Source organism: Lampris incognitus, chromosome 10 (genome assembly GCF_029633865.1).
Source record: "Lampris incognitus isolate fLamInc1 chromosome 10, fLamInc1.hap2, whole genome shotgun sequence".
Lineage (NCBI taxonomy): Eukaryota > Metazoa > Chordata > Actinopteri > Lampriformes > Lampridae > Lampris > Lampris incognitus.
The window spans coordinates 17,646,428-17,670,223 of NC_079220.1; the positions used below are offsets into that span (position 1 = coordinate 17,646,428).

Consider the following 23,796-nt stretch of genomic DNA (forward strand, 5'->3'; position numbering starts at 1 on the left):
TGTTCCTCCCCCCTCTTGAAATATTTATTCACCACAGCCATTTCCATCCTTTTCACAAAGTCCACCACCATGTTGTCCATCTTTGGAGAGAGATCCCTCCTCTGTTGCTCTCCCTGAGGTTTCTTCCTATTTTTTTCTCCCTGTTGAAGGGTTTTTTTAGGAGTTGTTCCTTATCCGATGCGAGGATTCAGAGGACAAGTTATTGTGTTGCTGTAAAGCCCCTTGAGGCAAATTTGTAATTTGTGATATTGGGCTATACAAATAAAATTGACTTGACTTGACCATCCATCCTTCCACATTCCTCTCCTTGACACCATACCTACCCATCACTTCTAATCGCCTCTGTTCCCTTCACCAACATGCCCATTGAAGTCCACCCCAATCACCACTCTCTCCTCCTTGGGTACACTCTCCACGTTATTCAACTCACTCCAGAATTCTTCTTTCTCTTCCATCTCACACCCAACTTGCGGGGCATATGTGCTGATAACATTCCTCAATACACCTTTGATTTCCAGCTTCATACTCATCACTCTGTCTGACACTGTCTTCACCTCCAGCATACTCTTGACATACTCTTCCTTCAGAATTACCCCTACCCCATTTCTCCTTCCGTCCGCACCATGGTAGAAGAGTTTGAATCCACCTCTGATGCTCCTGGCCTTACTCCACTTCCACCTGGTCTCTTGCACTCACAGTATGCCTACCTTCCTTCTCTCCATCATATCAGCCAGCTCCCTCCCTTTACCAGTCATAGTGCCAACTATCAAGGTTCTGACTCTTACCCTTCCCTCCTCTCTTGCTACCTCTGGACATGCCTTCCCCCTCTCCTCTTCTCCTTCACCCAACAGTAGTATAGTTTCCACTGGCACCCTGTTAGCCAACAGTACTGGTGGTGGTCACTGGTAACCCGGGCCTCGACCGATCCGGTATGAAAATCTGATTTATGACCCACGTATTTGATTTGGCAAAGGTTTTATGCCGCATGCCCTTCCTGACACAATCCTCCCCATTTATCCGGGCTTGGGACCGGCACTAAGAATGCACTGGCTTGTGCATCCTCAGTGGCTGGGTTAGAAAAAAAACCCAGCCTTTTTATATTAAACATAACTGGTACATGGCTTTGTAGGAATAAACATTTAATCATCAATCAGTCAGTATTGTTTGGATAAGTTTGGATAGTATAATCCGTTACAACTCATTTCCCCGTCTTGTTTATATAGAGTTTCTACGTGGCCACATCATGTCAACTCCGGAGACTGGAGGCTGTAAGCCGCTCTCCCATCTACACCCACTTCAATGAGACAGTACAAGGGGCCAGCGTTATCCGAGCCTTCAGTGAGCAGCCACGTTTCATACTGCAGGCTAATGGACGCATCGACCACAACCAGACTGCCTATTTCCCACGCTTTGTAGCCACCAGGTTCTGAATTGCAAAACACACACACAAACACAAATATTTAATTTGAACTGTTTTGGATTCAAGACTAGTCTAAAGATGCTAATTTAATTTATCTTAGTCCCATTGTCATGTCCTTATGTTCACATAGTGCAAGTTTGTAAAAGGAACTTGAAATAACCTACCGTGTATGAATGCTCGTCCACCTTTAAGTGTGCTTGTTTGATTGTACTGGAAAGGCCTTGAGTAAATCAGGCTGAAAGACCGGCACCATGAGTGAACTATCTATTTGCTGTCCATTTTGAGTTGGTGCTGAACTATTATATGATCAGTGCATGCGAGGTCTGACAACATATGCTTTCCTTGGTGCTGAAAAGTAGTATTGTTGCTTTGGTAAAAACCTTTCTTTTTAGAGCTTTTTATAGCCGGCTGGTCTGACAAAGTGGTTTTCTGTTTGCGTGTCTGAGTGTATGTCAGTTATAGTCTTGAATCTTAACATAATTGGTTTAGAAAAGCCCCTCACTGTTTTTTCTCTTGCAACTCAACCTTCCTACTGAGACAAATGGTACTACTGGGTCCCCAGAAAGCCCCCCACCAATATCGCTGTCAGTGGATTTCACTGATTAGCATGGGTGTGTGTGTGTGTGTGGGGGGGGGGTGTATTCCCACAACTGCACCCAAGCATTGACCTTTGAAACATGGCATTTACATGGCAATATTTGCTTATTGGGCATCTGAATAAAGTATGGGTCCAAAAGTCTGTTTTCCAGTTTGAGTGGGTGCCACGTGGGCCACATGTTCCCAGTAATGGAAAGTGAATGTTGCCAGAACCTCAGGAGGACTCCAGGCAGGCTGAGCCAAGAGCCAAGAAAGGCTTTTGTAATTTAAAGTCCATTTGAGGACCAGGTGGTCCTTGCCAATATTAAGTTAGCATGCAAACAATGGTGGGGGAAATTCTCTTAGATTGACTTGTCTGACCACCAGCTCCCTGGGCCTGCTTGGCAGATATAACCGCATCCTAAAGCCTCTGAATCTCATTATTATAGACTCTATCATCTCTGGATAGTCGCCCTATAATATGACTCATTTAGTCCTATGAGTGGTCTGTCCTGCCTCGGGAAGATACCCTAGTGTCTCTGAGACTAGCCATGACAACTGTCTGCTTAGCCCTTAACAAAGGTGCACCTTTGGCCCTTAGTAGAGTGTAATGTGTAATGCTAAACGGTATGGGTCCAGGTTTTTTCCTGAGCTTTATACTCCTGCATGGGCGCATGTCTTGCCTCCAGAGTCCTCTCCTATAGTGGAAAAGATCACCTGGTGTTAAGTTGAAGAGAAGAGGCATTGTTTGTTCCCATCCAATGAGCCAGCATGGAGACTCTGAGCAGTATGCACACAGATAAAAAGTCGCATCGCAGGGCATTCCTCACAGTAGCGTTGGTCCTTTGAGCCATTTTACCAGTTCCACACACCTTGTTCAGTACCTCTGTCAGATTTAGGTGCTTGCTTGGTTGCTTTTGTTACTGCCCTAACCTTTTTGGTGTTTGTCTGTGCTCAGATGGCTGGCGGTGAATCTGGAGTTCTTGGGAAACCTTCTGGTGCTGGCAGCATCCATCCTGTCAGTGAGGGGCCGGGACTACCTCAGCCCAGGCATCGTGGGACTGGCAGTGTCCCACTCCCTCCAGGTCACAAACATACCTTCAACCTCCTCTAAAGAGCCCCGCCTCACTCCTGTCTTGCGGGTCCACTGAACATAATTTGTGTCAAACGCATGTGCGAATGTGTCCAGCAGAATTAATTCAAACTGAGTGGCGTAGTGGTCTATTCCATTGCCTACCAACATGGGGATCAGTGATTCGAATCCCTGTGTTACCTCCATCTTGGTTGGACGTCCCTACAGACACAGTTGGCCGTGTCTGCAGGTGGGAAGCCGGATGTGGATATGTGTCCTGGTCGCTTGCACTAGCGCCTCCTCTGTTCGGTCGGGGCACCTGTTCAGGGGAGAGGGGGGACTGGGGGGAATAGTGTGGTCCTCCCATGCGCTACATCCTCCCGGCAAAACTCCTTACTGTCAGGTGAAAAGAAATGGCTGGTGATTCCACATGTATCGGAGGAGGCACGTGGTAGTCTGCAGCCCTCCCCGGATCGGCAGAGGGGGTGGAGCAGCGACCGGGACGCTGTGGGGTAATTGGCCAGATACAATTGGGGAGGAAAAGGGGAGGGAACCCAAAAAGAATTCATTCAAAGTATGATAAGGCCCAGCCAAAGAGAAATCAGATGGTTTGCACTAGTGCCTGTTTCAAGTAACAGGACTTTGTTATTCCCTTAATACACCTCTTTGATTGAAATATCAAATAGATAGTCCTGAATTTTTCTTACCAAGTTTGAAAAAGGAGGCGATGTTGATGGTTTTGTGCACGTGTGGGTGTGTTTTTACAGGTGACAGGAATCTTGAGTTGGATCGTTCGTGCTTGGACCGATGTGGAGAACAACATCGTGTCTGTGGAAAGAGTGAAAGAGTACGCTAGCACGCCGAAGGAGGTGTGTAGCTTTGAACACCATCATTCACTCACTGTATACATATACCGTTGTCTGGTTGTAGACAAGGAAGGCCGGGGCGGTCGGCTGGGATCAGCCTGTCTCCCTGATCAGCAGACTGACAACATTACTTTTTTTTGTGTGTCATGTTTAATGTCTGTGGAAAAAAGTGTGCAGTTGCTCTTCAACACCTTTATCACTTGCAATTAATTTAAACTCGTAAATAAAATTGACACAATATTTATTTTGACTTTAAACTGCTGACATAATGGGTTTGAAGAGCACATTTTTTATCTGACTGACTACAAATCTTACGTTAACATATCAAACAAAAGCTTGTTTTTCCACCATGAGTGACAATTAATTTTCAAAACCTTCCGGACAGATCCGTCAAATAAAAAAATAAATTTATGTGCACACTTAAGTGAGTAAATTTGCTTTCCAGCAACACCAATCAGAACACTGACCTGAACCAGTGATCTGAGCGTTGAGAAAAAAGGATTTTTTTCTTTTTATACTTTCCTCTTTTTTAGTATTACAGCGTTGCTTCTATGTAGACGTTTACGAACAGTTAAGTAAAGTCGAGTTGGAGGTTCAATCTTTCACGCATCACGGCTGTTAACACTGCGAGATGGCGTCCAATTTTGTCTAGTCGGTTGAATTGTTGTAACTGTGCTTTATGTTTTAACAATGATTTGTCCTTCATTTGAATATACGGTATGGATCATTTCTCATCATTGTTGTGTCTCTGATTATTTATTACTAACTGTTGCAGAAGAATTACCCTTTAAGTAACAATACCAACAACCTGCTGGACTTGTTGTTTTGCTGCTGGCTGTGTAGGCTCCATGGACTGTGAGTGGCAGTTCCCTGCCTACAGATTGGCCCACAACAGGGATGATAGAGATTGAGGACTATGGACTCCAGTATCGTAAGGGTCTGGACTGGGCCCTAAAAGGCATATCCCTCAGCATTCAGGAGAAGGAGAAGGTCAGCATTACTCAATGTATCCGATACGCATACCTTCTTCTTTTGGTTGGTTAAATGCTTCTACATATTCTTTCAGCCCAAAAATTTTTCTTCATTATGGTCATCAAACAGCGGTACCTCACAAGATGGCACCTGTTGGTTTCAAAGAGGAATTCTGAGGCATCTGGGTAGTGTAGCGGTCTATTCCATTAACTATCAACATGGGGATTGCTGGTTCAAATCCCCGTGTTACTTCCAGCTTGGTCGGGCATCCCTACAGACACATTTGGCCGCATCTGTGGATGGGAAGCCTGATGGGAAGCCAGTTGTAGGTATGTGTCCTGGTCACTGCACTAGCGCCTCTTCTGGTCGGTCAGGGTGTCTATTCAGGGGGAAGGGGGAACTGGGGGGAATAGCGTGATCCTCTCACGCCCTATGTCCCCCTGGTGAAACTCCTCACTGTCAGGTGAAAAGAAGCAGCTGGAGACTCCACATGTATCGGAGGAGGCATGTGGTAGTCTGCAGCCCTCCCCGGATTGGCAGAGGGGGTGGAGCAGCGACCGGGATGACTCGGAAGTGTGGGGTAATTGCCCGGATACAACTGGGGGGGAGGGATTCTGAGGATGAAATATGATGCTTTTTTCTGGGGCGGGGGTCTTGTCATAGAAAAGATTTCAATACGTGGGACGACAAGCGCTAGGTGATGAGAAGTAAGGCACTGCTATTCAAAATGTCAACGTTAGTCTTCATAGAAAAAAAAACCTTTAATTGAATCTGATACAGTAGAAGAATGTAGCAAACAGATGCAACTTGCAAGGCTTCAAAAAAAACCCCCACATAAATGGCATCTAAGAGAAAGTAAAACCAATTATAATTTTGCTGGTCTTGTCTCCTCTTCATCAGGTCCCTCCTTGCTCCTCGTCTGTTTCAATAAAGAAGAACAATAGGAATAGACTGTCACAATTCAAAACTAACAAATTAATGGTGGTGAGCCTAATACTCCTTTCTTTTACCCTGTTCTTGAATTCCCAACTGGTAGGTTGGCATTGTTGGGAGGACAGGAGCTGGGAAGTCTTCTCTGGCTTTGGGAATTTTCCGTATCCTGGAGGCAATGAAGGGGAAGATCTTTATCGATGGGATAAACATTGCTCAGATGGGCCTCCATGAACTCCGCTCCAGGATCACCATCATACCACAGGTAAAACCCAAATGGACACGCACGCAAACACATACACACGCGCGAGCGCACACACACACACACACACACACACACACACACACACACACACACACAGAGCCATTATTTACCCTCTTTGCGTTCCCAGGACCCAGTGTTGTTTTCAGGCTCCCTGAGGATGAACTTGGACCCATTTGACAGCTACTCTGATGAGGAGGTGTGGAAAGCTCTGGAACTGGCCCATCTCAAGAACTTTGTGTCAGGTCTGCCAGACAAGCTCAACCACGAGTGTTCAGAAGGAGGCGAAAACCTCAGGTACCTCACCACACATACAGCTTATAGAAACCATATCTCACCATACATTCAGCTTGTAGGAACTACACCTCACCATATAGTCAGCTTGTAGGAACCATATATCACCATACATAAAGCCTACAGGAACTATATCTCACTATACATACAACTAATAAGAGACATTTTCCCCATTTATGTTGCCTTCAGGAACTATATCTTACATACTTAGTATATAGCCTATAGGAACCATACTCCACCATATACACTGCCTTTAGGAACTGTACCTCAAAAACATACAGACTACAGGAAATATACTTCCACATACATGCAGACTTATAGCAACGATACCTCACCATATATTCTGCTTCTAGGAACTGTACCTTTACCATATAGGAACCATATCTCAGCATACATTCAGACTAATGGTATTCTCTTTGGGAAAGTGTATGCAGTGTTGTTTGGAAACTGAAGTCTGGAGAAAAGCTTCAGACAGGTCCGGTTTATATTTTGATTCAGATTACTGATGTGCCTGTGGTTGCAACAAATAAGGTATCTGAGTCTATTTTGGTCTTTTCTAGTCTGGGTCAGCGTCAGCTGGTTTGCCTGGCCAGAGCTCTCCTGAGGAAGACCAAGATTCTCGTTCTAGACGAGGCCACAGCAGCTGTTGATGTGGAGACAGACAACCTGATCCAGTCCACCATCCGCACCCAGTTTGAGGACTGTACTGTCCTAACCATTGCCCATCGCCTCAACACCATCATGGACTACACCAGGTAGGCCACACAGCACATATGCACATAAATGCATGTAAACATGCCGCAACTTACCTTTTTGAACTTAAATACCGATGTATAACCATCTATATCTATATATTGGGCAACATGGTGGCCAAGTGGTTAGCGCTGTCACCTCACAGCAAGAAGATCATTGGTTCGAACCCTGGGTTTGTCCAACCTTGGGGGTCATCCCAGGTCATTCTCTGTGTGGAGTTTGCGTGTTCTCTCTGTGTCTGCGGTGGGTTTTCTCCAGGGGCTCCGGTTTCCCCCACCATCAAAAAAACAAAACTGGAGTTGGTCCCCGGGTGCTGCACAGCAGCTGCCCACTGCTCCTAGCTACACAGCTAGGATGGGTTAAATGCAGAGAGGAATTTCCCCACGGGGATTAATATAGTATACCAAAAAACTTTTTTTTTTAATCTAATATTATCATCCGATCCCTTTCTTTCTCTAGGGTCATTGTTATGGACAGAGGTTCCATTACAGAAATGGACTCACCCTCCAACCTCATCTCCCAGCACGGTCAGTTCTATCGAATGTGCCGGGAGGCTGGCCTGGTTTAAGACTCAACTTCTATGCAAGAAACTGGGTGAATCTGGCTGATCTCTCACAGAGCCCACCTCTGGATTACTCAGGTGGACCGCATGCCCTCAACAAAAAGTACTTCAAGCGTGTTAAATACTTTGAGACAGTGCGTCCAATTCATGGTCTGGGCACATGGCGCTATTTAACTGGGACCATGAGACTATGGTTCGGTCTGAGACCAGGACAAATGAGACAAACCATGCTTTCTAAGACCAATGTGAGAGCGGTGTACTTTTCAAGGCCTAAAACTACACCAGAGAGGAACAGAAACTTCATCCTGTGCTTGAAAACAACGGAGTGTTTAATCAGCGAAAGACATTATAAAACGATCAAACACTTATTTCGGATGCCATCTCTGTGTTAATGGTGCTTAAAGAAGTAAGGCTTTGGGGCGGCATACACATTATCATCTTAATTTTCGTCACTATTGTCTTCCTCATTTTATGGATGAGAATAGAGGGGGAAATTATTTTGTGAGGTTTACTGTCTTTTTTTGTTTGGAGTAAGATTATTATTACACACTTGTGCACACAGACATTTTTCCCCCTTTTCTCCCCAATTGTACTTGGTCAATTACCCCACTCTTCCGAGCCATCCCGGTCGCTGCTCCACCCCCTCTGCCGATCCGGGGAGGGCTGCAGACTACCACATGTCTCCTCCAAATACATGTGGCGTCACCAGCCACTTCTTTTCACCTGACGGTGAGGAGTTTCACCAGGGGGGATGTAGTGCGTGGGAGGATCACGCTATTCCCCCCAGTCCCCCTCCCCCCCGAACAGGTGCCCCGACCAACCAGAGGAGGTGCTAGTGCAGCGACCAGGACACATACCCACATCCGGCTTCCCACCCACATACACGGCCAATTGTGTCTGTAGGGACCCCCGACCAAGCCGGAGGTAGCACGGGGATTCAAACCGGTGATCTCCATGTTGGTAGGCAACGGAATAGACCACTGCGCTACCCGGATGCCCCTTGCACACAGATGTTTTAGTCATCAGCTCATCTCATTGTAATCCAGTCTACACCTCCAGAGTTACAAGGAAAAGATATAATCTGCTGTCAAAAGCTCTGGCAAATCATCTTATTTTGTGTTTTAGGCTAACAAACAATACGATAATCACATGGCTAAGATTGTATGTAATAAACTGCTGTCACTGAAAGTATCTGAACATTACCTGAATCATGATGAGGTGAACCCCAGCCATCTTCCACGCCGGTGGTTAAAACAGGAATAATTTGCACCATTTACTTAATCTAAGTAGAGATTTAATGACAGAAACACAAAGTAATGACACACATGCAATGCACACAAATACAGAGGCAAAGTAAATCAAAACCCATCATCTAAATAGTATCACTCCTTTGACCCAAATGTTGGTGTTTGAAGTTAATTCATTAGATGAATGATGAATCGTTGGATATGTTCGGTGGACTTGCAGCGTACGAAATGACTCGGGGCCTGCATCATTTAAGGGCATGCTGGAGTGTGGATGGCAAAAGGAGGCTGCAAGTTCTTAATGCTTTATAAGGAGATTTTTTTTTCCCAAGATAAACTTTTCTCCCATGGCATCCGAGTATTTGTTGATAAAACTTTGGTAGTCAACAGCAGTGCTGTCGGTGGTCTAGCCGGGTGTAGACTACCATGACTTCACCGAAAAGGCCTTACTATTGAAAACAGATTAAGAAAATATTGGCGATATACAGTACTTCAGACCGACTGATAGAGCTCTTCATTAAAGGTACATGACTGTAGCAAAATGTCCTTATCTATGTTTGAATATATTCTGAAGCTTTAAAAGGTGCAGTTATTTATTTTTTTATTGTTTGTAAAGGTTTGTACTACAGATGGACTTGGAGGATACTTATAAGGAACATGATCAGCTAGCCATAAAGATTATAAAGTTTATTTTATATACATATACGTGTGTGTGTGTGTGTGTGTGCGCGCGTGTGCGCGCATGCATGAGTCAAGGGTGTGTGTGTGTGTGTGTGTGTGTGTGTTTCTCTTGAAATTCTCCCCTATCATTTAAATTTTCATGACGTGAACATTTTGCAGGGAGCATATTTTCCTACTGTTAATGGTAGCGTACCACATGTTGAATGCAGTGAGTCACATGACGGAAAAAAAAACTTGGTCCTTCATGTTTTTAGATAAATACGATAATGTCATGATTCCACGTTTTGCAGGGCAGGTCTTTCTCTTCTTTCATGTCTTTCATTATGTTTTTGTGTACATGGAATAACAACCAGGAAGGAGAAATGGTTTACAAGCTGACCCTTGAAAAGCCAGAGGTTTTGGTGTAAATTATGTGTATGTTGTGTGCAAACTGAAGGGGGCGGTGTGGTTAGAAATAATGTTGAAGTTGCGTTCTTGTTGGGTTTAAAAAAGAGAAGAAAAAACAAACATTTCAATGTCCATGCTGTTCTGTTTGACGTTCTTAACAGAAAACTACAAGAGGGTCTCATTTTGAACTGAAACCACATGGAGCTGGTGGGGCGGAAGTCCGTCTTGACCTCAGCCCTCCAAAGCAGATTTCAGTCAGCACTGTACTGAATTTGTTTTTTTGGGTTTGTTTTTTTTTACATTTGACTCCGTGCATCTGAGTAAATCCTTTCTCCAAACCTGTTTTATGAAAATGTATATTTTTGATGGATGCTGTTGTCATTTATCCGATGGTGATTTATTAAAGGGTGTAAAAACTTGTGCAGACCCCCATTTAAAGTACTGCAGCCGTGTGACATATTTCTTCGAAGGCTTGTCCGTATCACCACGGCATATGTGAGTCAGTCGTTTTAATTTATTTATTTTCATCGCAGTCATTTGTTACTTGGAATTGTACATAAAAGCAAAGACAAGAAAACAAAACATTGGCAACATCAGCAAGGTCAAGTACATATCGAATAAGGAAAGCAGGTCTTCTCATTTGGAAAGGGAAAAGTCATATTCAGTAGCGCTTACATGTTGTGGATGAGTTGCTAATGTTCACATCACCAGCCTGCTAACACTGGTTACCAGTCTGTGTAGTCCTCAGTTTACCCCACTCTTCCGAGCCATCACGGGCACTGCTCTACCCCCTCTGCCGATCCGGGGGGGGGGGGGGGCTGCAGACTACCACATGGAGTCGCCAGCTGCTTCTTTTCACCTGACAGTGAGGAGTTTCGCCAGGGGGACGTAGCGCGTGGGGAGGATCACGCTATTCTCCCAGCCCCCCCCCCCCAAACAGGCATCCAGACTGACCAGAGGAGGCGCTAGTGCAGCAACCAGGACACATACCCACATCCGGCTTCCCAACCGCAGACACGCCAATTGTGTCTGTAGGGATGCCCGACCAAGCCGGAGGTAACACGGGGATTTGAACCGCCGACCCCCGTGTTGGTTGGCAACAGAATAGGCCGCTACACTACCCTGACGCCCCCAGAGCTGTGTCTTGCGTGTCCTTGAGGCATACACTACCGTTCAAAAGTTTGGGATCACATTGAAATGTCCATATTTTTGAAGGAAAAGCACTGTACTGTTCAATGAAGATAACTTTAAACTAGTCTTAACTTTAAAGAAATACACTCTATACATTGCTAATGTGGTAAATGACTATTCTAGCTGCAAATGTCTGGTTTTTGGTGCAATATCTACATAGGTGTATAGAGGCCCATTTCAAGCAACTATCACTCCAGTGTTCTAATGGTACGATGTGTTTGCTCATTGGCTCAGAAGGCTAATTGATGATTAGAAAACCCTTGTGCAATCATGTTCACACATCTGAAAACAGTTTAGCTCGTTACAGAAGCTACAAAACTGACCTTCCTTTGAGCAGATTGAGTTTCTGGAGCATCACATTTGTGGGGTCAATTAAACGCTCAAAATGGCCAGAAAAAGAGAACTTTCATCTGAAACTCGACAGTCTATTCTTGTTCTTAGAAATGAAGGCTATTCCATGCGAGAAATTGCTAAGAAATTGAAGATTTCCTACACCGGTGTGTACTACTCCCTTCAGAGGACAGCACAAACAGGCTCTAACCAGAGTAGAAAAAGAAGTGGGAGGCCGCGTTGCACAACTGAGCAAGAAGATAAGTACATTAGAGTCTCTAGTTTGAGAAACAGACGCCTCACAGGTCCCCAACTGGCATCTTCATTAAATAGTACCCGCAAAACACCAGTGTCAACATCTACAGTGAAGAGGCGGCTGCGGGATTCTGGGCTTCAGAGCAGAGTGGCAAAGAAAAAGCCATATCTGAGACTGACCAATAAAAGAAAAAGATTAAGATGGGCAAAAGAACACAGACATTGGACAGAGGAAGACTGGAAAAAAGTGTTGTGGACGGATGAATCCAAGTTTGAGGTGTTTGGATCACAAAGAAGAACGTTTGTGAGACGCAGAACAAATGAAAAGATGCTGGAAGAATGCCTGACGCCATCTGTTAAGCATGGTGGAGGTAATGTGATGGTCTGGGGTTGCTTTGGTGCTGGTAAGGTGGGAGATTTGTACAGGGTAAAAGGGATTCTGAATAAGGAAGGCTATCACTCCATTTTGCAACGCCATGCCATACCCAGTGGACAGCGCTTGATTGGAGCCAATTTCATCCTACAACAGGACAATGACCCTAAACACACCTCCAAATTGTGCAAGAACTATTTAGAGCAGAAGCAGGCAGCTGGTATTCTATCGGTAATGGAGTGGCCAGCGCAGTCACCAGATCTGAACCCCATTGAGCTGTTGTGGGAGCAGCTTGACCGTATGGTACGCAAGAAGTGCCCATCCAACCAATCCAACTTGTGGGAGCTGCTTCTGGAAGCGTGGGGTGCAATTTCTCCAGATTACCTCAACAAATTAACAGCTAGAATGCCAAAGGTCTGCAATGCTGTAATTGCTGCAAATGGAGGATTCTTTGACGAAAGCAAAGTTTGATGTAAAAAAAATCTTATTTCAAATACAAATCATTATTTCTAACCTTGTCAATGTCTTGACTCTATTTTCTATTCATTTCACAACATATGGTGGTGAATAAGTGTGACTTTTCATGGAAAACACAAAATTGTTTGGGTGATCCCAAACTTTTGAACGGTAGTGTATCTGAACATGTGTCAAGAGAAATCCAGATAGAGGAGCCACTTCACCAGCCTCGCACAGACTATCTACTGCTCAATGACACCATGGCCACACAACAGAGATGGCCCCTGACATGTCCGCATTATGATACACTGCTTCACTGGGTTTCCCACGACCAAAAGCATCTCAGCATTTGGGGCAAACTTTTTTCTTTCTTTCTTTCTTTTTTTTGCAGACCTACATGGTGTACTAACTTATAAAAAGGGGCAGACAAAATAGATAGGTATAATTTTGTAGCCCACATCTGCCATGTATTAACGAATAGTTGACATTTTCATAATTTTCATATCCTATATTCTTAATAGCTTTGATTTTTTTTTAGACCATCCAGTTGTACCTTAGTTTACTTGTGACAACTTTCTAACCATATTCTTGAAATCCTTTTCACCTTAATCAAGTAATTTGGAATGAATTGGAATAGGAGGTAGTCCTATTTGCAGGGATCACTGTTGTATACATTGTACCAAATGTCTATGTAATGGATAGCCATTGTAATGTCTTCTGCTGAGTGAAACACCAGCCGTGTATCAAAGTAAGTTGAATCAGTTCATCTGGATACAACGTTTATTTACAGAAACGTTTGAGTAATGAAACTTATCTGTCAATAAACGTTGTATTTAGATGAACTGATCCAACTTACTTTGATTTTCTTACCTGGATTATTGAGCATGCATATAGACACCAGCCGTGTATGAAAATAAAATCCTTTTTGGATTAAAAATCGTGATTCTTTCATTTATTTTCTTCTACACTACTGTCCCACCGTCACTTGTGGCACACATGGCAGTTGTCATTCATATCTGATTTCACTCATGGACCCCAGATGGCAGGAGGTGAGGGGTCAGAAAGAAAAGGGGAAAGAGAGAGAGCGAGAGATTTAGGATAGCAAGAGAAGGCAGAGAAAATTGAGATGAGCTTAAGCCCCACTCGTGATTAAAGCGATATATTATCGGATCCTCTGTTCTATCGATCTATCAGCTATAATACCTGATTTTGCAAGTTCTCAGTCCATGTTCAATCAAACGTTTTACCAAACTTTCAATCAATATTCCATGACATCCAATGACCACCATCTGTTCCTCAGACGGAAATAAAAACAAAAATGCTAACTATAAACAATGATTAATACTGTTTTTAAAGTTCACTTGAAATAAATTAGAAAAAACGGGAGAAACGGCATCATAGGATCTCAGGGCCACATAGAGCAATTACTGCTGCTTTAGATGTTCAGCATTGTTGTTGACTGGAACCAATTTTCACTGGATTGAGAAAGACTGCAGGTGGCGCCAACAACCTAATGCAATGCAATTGGGATAGACACGTCTATCTATCCCAATTGCAGACACACAGAGATAGATAGATAGATAGATAGATAGATAGATAGATAGATAGATAGATAGATAGATAGATAGATAGAGTAGGGGTGGAGCCGAATCCGAATCCGGTATTTGCCAAAGCACAAATAGTGGGTTTTTGTAAACATTTGTTTCGTACAAATATTCTAAAATTATTTGTTTTCGGGAAGAAAAATAAACATTCCAAATAGCTGGTGGATTTGTGCTCATTGTGCTGACGCGACAGGAAGACAGTGGGCGAGTGAAGTGGAGTGGAGTGGAGTGGAACTGCCGCCGTGGGCTATGCGTCACAAATTGTGGTCGCTCACTCGTGGACGACCTGAGCGGGACGTTTAGGAGGAGGCGCTCGCAACTATTGTATGGACACGGAGGAAAAGTTCAAATAGCGTTACTGAGGTGAGGCTATGACAAGTTAGCTTTAAAGTTAGCCTAGTTTTACTCATGACACATATGATTAATCACTGGAACATAATCGCTACTCCCTACACGCGCGCCAAAGGTGCGCCGTAGGTTGGACGGTTTCGTGCTTTTTACTTGTCTTTTGTCCTCCTGTTGGACCTGCAATATGTGAAGCGGAGTTTGACGAGGTGATTGGCCTAAATTAGCTCTGGCAGTGTAGTGCTAGCTCAGGGGTGGCTAACCATGTGCCATGGAGAGCCGGGTTCCACACCCGGTGATTTCACTGATTAGCTACCCTTCATCCAAAGAGGAAAAATGTATCAGTGAAATCACCTGGTGTGGAGTCGGGTATAGGAGTGTGTCTTCTTAACCATAATAACCAAACTTGTTGTGCCGTTTAACGAAGTTTGATGAAAGAATAAAAGTTACAAGTGAGGCACTCGTGGCTGTCAGCTAGGCATGCTATCAGAACTAACCTAACCGTCTCAGTCCGGATGTTAACATTAACTACCTAAAACAATGAACACTGGTAGTTGTATTCCTATAACTAAACTATGACTATGTAGTCATGTCAGGTCCTACATTTTCCCCCTTCTTTAACTAAAACCCTAGGTCAAGATAAAGTCATTCAGTCTAGCAGGTAGTCTTCTTTTATGAGCTGGTCGTGGCTCTGCATGTTGTTCTTCTTGTGTCCTTGCTTGTGGCGCATCTCCCTGAGCCACTTCTTGTCTCGGTTGTTGAAGGTTCTGCTCTTGACCTGGATCATGGTCAGGTGGTTGTGGAATGACCAACTCAGCATCCATGTCCTCTTCAGCAGGCTGGTTGGTGTGAAAAAGTCTTCTTGAGTTCCAGAAGGTTCCATCTTGAAGCTGGAAGGTGTACCTGCCGTGTCGAGCGATGATCCTATAAGGGCCAGACAAACTGGTCTTTAGCTTGTGTCCCCTTAGTGGTCGCTTGACCCACACACAATCTCCAACTCGCAGTGAAGGATCCTCCTTGACGTGGTTTCTTTTGTTGCAGTACTTCTTTTGAGCCTCCTGACGTTTCTGTACTTCTTTGCGTAGCTTTGCATCATCAGGTGGTTTGTCAGCTGCGAAGGGTGGACGGACTGTGTCCAGCGGGACTCTCAAGATTCTTCCGATCATGAGCTCTGCGGGTGATTTCTCTGTCACCTTGTGAGGCGTTGATCTGTAGCTCAACAGTAGTGTTTTCAGTGCATCAGAGAACTCTTTTCCTTCTCGGAGCAGGGCACGAAGACCATACTTCAGAACTTTGTTAAACCTCTCCACACCGGCATTGGCCAGTGGATGGTACAACGGTGTCTTCTGGTGTGTAATTCCTTTCTTCTCCAAGAAGCATGTGTAGTCAGCTTGGAATTGTGGGCCGTTATCTGTCACTAGAACTTGAGGCTGGCCCCATCGTGTAAACAGTTCTGAAAGTCCATTAATCACTGTCACAGTAGTTATGTTGCTTGTGGATATGACTTCAGGCCATTTGCTGTACAGGTCGGTAACAACGATCAGGTCCTTCTGATGTGCTGGAGCTGCTTGTAGTTCCCAGAAGATGTCCACTTGAATCTTCTCCCAAGGTCCTTTAGGCCAAGATGTTGGCTGTAGCGGTGGTTTCTCTGGTACGAGTGACTTTTCACTCAGTGCGCAGGGCACACAGTTTTTCAAAAAGTTGGTGATGTCATTGTCCATCTTTGGCCACCATACTTTGCTGTGAAGGAACTGTTTCTTCTTCCTTGTTCCTGGATGTCCTTGATGTGCCTGGTTGAGGACTTTGTGTCTGAGTGTGATTGGTACAACGGTACGGTGTCCTCTTCCAACACATAACGTTTTCCAACTGAAAAGTTCTTCCCTTACCATGTAGTATGGGTTAAGTAGCATGTCTTTTGGTGGACCTTTCCATCCTGTTTTCATGTAGCACAGCACTTCCGTCAGTACTGGATCTTGCAGTGTTTCTCTTGCGAGCTCTTCAAGAGTGATGGCTTCTTGAAGCTCATCAATGAAGGTCTGCTGTATGAAGAGCTCATATTCCTCCTCGTCGAAGTAAGACCTCTCTGACCCATCGTCTTGTGGCATAAGTCTCGAAAGGGTGTCTGCAACATTGTTGGACTTTCCTGGGCGAAGATCAGTTTTGTACGTGTACTGGGCAAGCCGATCTGACCATCGGGAGATTCTCATGGGCCGTCTTCCAGTTCCTGAAGTCAACAGAAGAGTAGTCAGGGCCTGATGATCTGTTCTAAGAGTAAATGGTCGTCCGAATAAGTACACATGCCATTTCTCCATGCTCCATACACAAGCCAGTGCTTCTCTTTCCCCAACTGAGTATCTCTGTTCAGTGGCTGACAGGCTCTTTGATGCGTAAGCAACTGGACGTTCTTCTCCAACCACGATCTGCGATAGGACTGCACCTAATCCAACTGCTGAAGCGTCGCAGGTAAGGAATGTTGTATGATCTGGGTGGAAGTAAGCTAGAACAGGTGGTTCTGCTATTGCATGTTTGAGTTCTGCGAAGGCTTGGTCTTGTGCACATGTCCATTTCCATTCCGCGTCCTGGCGTAGCAACAGTCTCAGGGGTTCTGTTGCCGTTGCATAATCCGGAATAAACTTCAAGAAGTAGTTTGTCATCCCCAAGAAGGTTTGAAGCTCTTTCACACTCTGTGGTGCTGGCATCTTCTCGATGGCAATCACGTTGGACTGGCATGGTTTCACTCCCGTAGCACTCACATTGGAGCCAAGAAACTCGATTTTGTCAGTGCTGAAGACACGTTTCTCTCTGTTCAGCGTCATGTTGTACTTTGCAAAGCATGCGAACACTTGTTTCAGTCTTTCCCCTGTTCTTGATTCTTTCCGTGGACTGTGATATCGTCAAGGTGGTGTGGCGCCCCCTTCAGGCCAGTCAGCACGATGTCCATGATTTTCTGAAAAGCACTTGGCGCAGACGCTAATCCAAAGGGTACGCGTTTGTACTGGAACACGCCCTCATTTGTGATGAATGCGGTGATGTGCAGCTCCCTGGTCCGCCAGCTGCCAACGGACTGCGCTGCAGGAGGAAGCCAGGGCTTTTGCACCGGTCCCCACTTCTCAGCATGGTGGCTCTCAGTCCTATGTCCCCACGCAGCTGCGGTCGGCGGAATATGTTTTCATCCGTCACGACGCGCACCGCAGTCCCCTGCAGCCACACTACGACGGCCCATTTCGGGTACGGGACACTGGAGATAAGCACTTTGTGGTGGAGGTTGGCAGCAGGCTGGAGCGGGTTTCTGTGGACCGCCTCAAGCCTGCTCACCTGGACTTAGACCGCCCTGTTGGTCTTGTCCTGCCCCCACTGCGGGGGCGCCCCCCGGCCCTGCCCCCCTCCCCCGGCGAGCCGCCCCCTGCTTGCCCAGCCCCTCCCTTTCCCCGGTCCAGCTGTGAGGACTCGTTAACCAGCCCGCAGCTCCTGTTCAGCGGAACCGTTGGGGCAGAGAGATCCGCCCCCCTTGCCACACTGACTTTTCGTATTAAGGCGAATTCTGGGGGGACGTGTGTAGAGGTTATGGGGATACAAAATTCCTCTTATTGAGCTAGTAGGAACATTGGTTTACAGCTGCTGTTTTCTCAGTTGCAGTGATACACTTCCGCTGCGCGGGTTTTTGTTGTTGTTGTAATGGTGGAAGGAATAAATGGTGTACGTTGTGTAGCCGAAAGAGAAAGTTGTCACGACTCCTGCTTGAGCTCCTCTACAATTACATTTAACTGCTCATACTGTTTTAACCATTCTTCTCTTGTATTAGACCTGAGGTCATTTGCAGAATTCTGAATTTGGTGTTGGGAAAGTGAGACATAAAAATACCAATATTCAAGTCAGAAGAGTTAAAGGGAAAGTTTACAAGATAGTTGTGAGACCAGCTATGTTATATGGTTTGGAGACAGTGGCACTGACGAAAAGACAGGAGGCGGCGCTGGAGGTGGCAGAGTTGAAGATGCTAAGATTTTCACTGGAAGTAACGAAGAAGGACAGGATTAGGAACGATTATATTAGAGGGACAGCTCAGGTTGGACGGTTTGGAGACAAAGCAAGAGAGGCAAGATTGAGATGGCTTGGACATGTGTGGAGGAGAGATGCTGAGTATATTGGGAGAAGGATGCTGAATATGGAGCTGCCAGGGAAGAGGAGAAGAGGAAGGCCAAAGAGGAGGTTTATGGATGTGGTGAGGGAAGACATGCAGGTGGCTGGTGTGACAGAGGAAGACGCAGAAGACGGGAAGAAATGGAAACGGATGATCCGCTGTGGCGACCCCTAACGGGAGCAGCCGAAAGGAGTAGTAGTAGTAGATTCAAGTCAGAAGAACAGGCTACAGGATGTGGGTACACAAACGTTGATATCTTCTTACCCAATGTGTCATTTAACAACTGTTCATGATCTTGCTAAGGTTGATCTCCTCGGGGGAACTTAGAAAAGGCTGTGCTCCATGAGGTGGCTAGTGCTGCGATGAAAGTCATGACTCAGAAACAATCACATCTTCGTACAAACTAAACAAAAAAATACATGTGGCCAGACCCCCAAATTGGTAACACTTTCTATCAAGGACATTTTTTTCCTTATTTAACATTATTTGTCAATTTGCAGTGCACACACTGCAAGTTCCATAATCCATAATGATCCTAAAATTTCATCTTTTATTAAATGCTGCTCCTTTGTTCAATTGCTGAGTTTTGACTTTATTCTCAGCATTTTTTTAACTTTATTCGTATATGATATATTCAAAATGTAACAAAGATTTCATCAAGAACCGATGTTTTGGTCTCACTGCTGATGTTAATTTTTGAGAGTGACCCATGTCTGATATCACTGGGAACAGACCTCCATCCTGAAATGAGTCATATACACTGACAGACAATAACAAATGAGTTCGCGTGGCTACGTTAAATTCTTTTATTAGCATTTCTTTAGTCATTCACTGGTCAATTGCAGTATGTGCCCTCTAGTTTAGCTTGGAGATAAAAAGATATTAAATCAGTGACAGAGCTTTCTGTCCAATGACTTCCAACAATGCTGTCTTCCATCTTTTTCCAGTCTGATCATGGGGAGACATAAAATCTACATGAATTCTGATTTTACTGTTAACTTGGGTCACTGGTCACATTTTAGATATGCACCCATGCTGGAATAAGATGCAGTAATTTCGGTGTTAGAAAAACATCATAGAAATAAATGCACTCGTGTCACTTCTTGTAGCCCTGTCTCATCTAGGACCATGTATGAAAGTGGCCTAAATCATAATCCAAAAGTTGTGCTTTGATAAATTTTGTGTTCACACTGCTCTTGACAAAAAAATGTGTGTCACATCTTAAAAAACAAACTTGGTATCAAGGCAAATAAATGCATAGTGAAGTCTTAACATCACCAGAATGTGCTCTCCTTTTTCCCCTAAACTGACCCTGAAACTCCTAAATCCTAATTATTCTGTATTTTTATTCACTGATTGTGTGGCTGTAACAAACCTGGGTCTGTACAGAGGGGCAGTCAGAGGAACCATGAATAGTTTTATCAAACTCAAATGAGAAACTCACGAGTCCGACACTTGGGTTGATTGCTGCTCTTTCTTGAATTCAATCTTTATCTTATTTTGAAGTTTTGTTTTTTGTTTAATTCTTTTATTTTGAGATACTTTATTGATCCCCGTGGGGAAATTACATTCTGCATTTATTTGACCCATCCTAGCTGTGTAGCTAGGAGCAGTGGGCAGCCACCGTGCAGCACCTGGGGACCAACTCCAGTTCGTCTTGCCATGCCTTGGTCAAGGGCACAGACAGGAGTATTAACCCTAACATGCATGTCTTTTTGATGTTGGGGAAAACCTGAGCACCCGGCGAAAATGCTCCGCAGACACGGGGAGTACATGCAAACTCCACACAGAGGACGACCTGGGATGACCCTCAAATTTGGACAACCCTGGGGTTCAAGCCCAGGACCTTCTTGCTGTGAGGTGACAGTGCTATGAGTTATTAAGTTTTTTATTAAAATCAGCTGTGATAACTTGCATGGGTGCCAGTTGTGTCCTGTCCAGTGAACCACATAAACCAGGAGTGGTCTTCTGACCAACGTTAAAACCCAGCCCCACTTACCATGCGTATAGCCAAGAAACTGTGATTAAAATGGCAAGCCACTACCAACAGCGCTGCTCATTCAAGTCTATTAGACTTTTATGTTGCTGTGCTAATGTCCCATTAAAGGACCAGGGGGCAGACATTGTGATAGATTATGAGTAAAAAAGTGACGCCAAGAGTGAAAGCCATCATATGAAGATATCTGTTTCATCCCCTCTACAATAAATGATGCTTCATTTTTGCTTCAGTTCTCTGACCTTTGCTCTCATAACATCATATTCATTGGTCTATTCAATTTGGTCTTTCTTGTTACTGAAGAAATAAAAGTGGAGCGCATTGTGAATTTATTGATTATTTAATAGAATATATTATATTAGATTGTTTTATTAGCCATATGACAAAGACTGATGGAATTTGCTTTCGGTACACATTAAACTCTGTAGCACAATATGTACATGGACAACAGCAGACACTCCACATATTATCACAAACAATACAGTTACACAATAACAGAAACAAACATATTACACACAATTAGCAAACTGTAAATTGCAAAATTGTAAATTAGTGGAATGGTGGTATTTATGCCAATGGTGTGTGAGGAGGGGACTATAGGGAGGAATTCAGAGTCCTGATAGCTAGGGGAAAAAACTTTGTGAAGTGTTTAGTCTTAGTGGACAGTGACCTGTAACGCCTCCCTGAGGGAAGGAGCTGGAAGAGGCGATGAGCAGGGTGTGAGGGGTCAGAGATGATATTCTTTGCTCACTTTACAGTCCGGTGAGTATGTAGAGATTCAACTGAAAGGGGTGGGTTGCCTATAGTTTTGGATTCCTTGTTGACAATCTGCTGCAGTTTTTTCCGTGTTTGACTGTCCGTGCCACCGTACCATACTGTAATAGAAGACGTTATAATGGACTCGATAATGGCTGAGTAACACAGAACGAGCAGTTGATGTTTGATCCGGTATTTTTTAAGCTGCCTAAGAAAGCAAAGTCGTTGTTGGACTTTTGCAATGATGTGTTCAGTGTTAATTTTCCACTTCAGGTTATTGCTGATGTATGTTCCAAGGAATTTTAAAGAGCTGGTGGTGGTGGTGATGGGGTCTTCGTTCATTTATATGGGTGTTTTGGGATTCGGCATGCATCGGAAGTCAATAATGAGTTCTTGGGTTTTGGCTGTATTAAGCAGAAGGTTGTTGTTGTTTGTGAACCAAGCGACAGCTTGGTCTACTGCAGTGCAGTACTGGGTTTCATCATTGTTGGAGATGAGGCCTACAATGGTTGTGTCATCTGCATATTTTATTATTTTCACAGAACTGTCCATGGATGTAAAGTGGGTGGTGTAAAGTGAGAAGAGCCAGGGGGAGAGAACACAGCCCTGAGGAGCACCTGTACTGAGGGTAAGAGAGTGTGAGGTTAGGTTATTAACCTTAGGTCCTTTAAAAGACCTTAAGCGGAAAGAGGACTTCACTGAGACTGATATTTAAGCACAATTATCAAACATCTGTCATCATAAAATCACAAAGGGTTCCAGAAGCTGTTGTGCTGCATGTGAAAGAGTAAGTAGAATAGATTTCCCATAACCACTCCCCAGTTTCTCTCATAGCGTAGCCCATGTTGCCGTGCTGCTATTGGTATGTTGTCTAACGCCGGAATAACGTGCAATTTACAACAACAACAAAAAAGATTTATCCAATGTCAAGGCTACTGAAGCCTGATCATACATGAGGACTACTACAAATAAGTATTAGGACATAATAGAACTAGTTGAATTTAATTTGGCGGTCAATGTGAATGCCTGTAAGGGCCCATCATTAGTGCCCCATAGTGGCTATTTTCACTTTGGTGGTGTACTTCACCCCTCAGAGAATCGATCCCATGGACATATCTTGTACTCTTCTTCCTGTTAATGAGAAAGGGTTCAGCCATGGCCCCTGTGAAACACGATTGCACCTTTAATCACACCTTATTCAGTGGCCTTCTCCTGTGTGTATGTACACTCGGTGCTTCATAATCCTCAATTTTCAAGGCTTATTGATGAGGCAACTTTAACATTTTAAAACATGTTGTTAGAGGAGTATCGTTGAGTATCATAGAGCTTAAGGTTACTGATTCCTGTTGGGTCCACCACATAAGCCAACATTGTCACCGAAGTTATACACATTTAACGTTTGCCAGTCTTTACTGTACTCTACAACAAAATATGGTATAGTTAGTTTGTTTTGACGTTATGTGTGCGACTCAGAAAACTGCTTGCATCCGTCATTTTGTGGTCTTTATTTTACCTGCCGTTTATTTTTTTTTCTCTTTTGTGTTATAACTCTATTCTCAACCCTAAAATATGTTGACATTTCCTGCTAAAGGATGAGTGAGTGCATTTTTTTTTATTAGTGCATCAGTTAATACAGTGCAGTTAAACTAATTTAAATATAGCCTATATTTCACTAGGTATGTCATTGCTTTCTGTGTTACATTCGGTTATGTCAGAAAGGACTCCAAAGCTTTTTACACCATTGGTAAATGCATCAGGCCCTTTTGTAGGACAGCCACATTGGAGAAATCATTCCGATTTGCCATGTTTGTCAAACCATACAGTTATTAAGAAGCTCAGCACCGAGTCAGATTAGGTTTCCTGTTCAGAAACCGTTTAGTCCCTGCAAAACCATTGTTACAAACCTAAGCAAGCAAACAACAATTACAGTAAGCAATGTGTCAGCATTTGTATGAACTCTCCGTGTTATGTATGAACAGATTTTCCTTGTTGTCTTGTCTAAGATTCTCCCTGCCTCCAAAATGATGTCCAAAATGCTACAGATATAGTTAGCATGGGTTAATGTTTATTATTTGGGCACACACATAGATAGATAGATAGATAGATAGATAGATAGATAGATAGATAGATAGATAGATAGATAGATAGATAGATAGATAGATAGATAGATAGATAGATAGATAGATAGATAGATAGATAGATAGATAGATAGATAGATAGATAGATAGATAGATAGATAGATAGATAGATAGATAGATAGATAGATAGATAGATAGATAGATAGATAGATAGATAGATAGATAGGAAGGAAGGAGACAGGCAGGCTAGCAGAT

General features: G+C 44.0%; 2 protein-coding genes across 2 annotated transcripts in view; both read left to right on the plus strand.

The window, feature by feature from the left end:
- Window positions 1–8,885, plus strand: part of LOC130120009 (multidrug resistance-associated protein 1-like) — a 57,224-nt gene extending 48,339 nt beyond the window's left edge. Inside the window, exons 23-30 of the mRNA XM_056288621.1 lie at window positions 1,224–1,423; window positions 2,955–3,081; window positions 3,836–3,937; window positions 4,778–4,924; window positions 5,943–6,101; window positions 6,229–6,395; window positions 6,953–7,147; window positions 7,605–8,885. Coding sequence (XP_056144596.1) covers window positions 1,224–1,423; window positions 2,955–3,081; window positions 3,836–3,937; window positions 4,778–4,924; window positions 5,943–6,101; window positions 6,229–6,395; window positions 6,953–7,147; window positions 7,605–7,713 — 1,206 coding nt within the window. The 3' untranslated portion in view covers window positions 7,714–8,885. The remainder of the gene's footprint in view (window positions 1–1,223; window positions 1,424–2,954; window positions 3,082–3,835; window positions 3,938–4,777; window positions 4,925–5,942; window positions 6,102–6,228; window positions 6,396–6,952; window positions 7,148–7,604) is intronic.
- A 2,710-nt stretch (window positions 8,886–11,595) lies between these two features.
- Window positions 11,596–12,378, plus strand: LOC130118936 (uncharacterized; the record flags this gene model as incomplete). Its single annotated transcript, XM_056287269.1, has 2 exons — window positions 11,596–11,962; window positions 12,107–12,378. Coding segments are annotated over exons 1-2 (639 nt in total), but the record flags the coding sequence as incomplete, so codon positions are not given.
- Window positions 12,379–23,796: the final 11,418 nt, after the last annotated feature.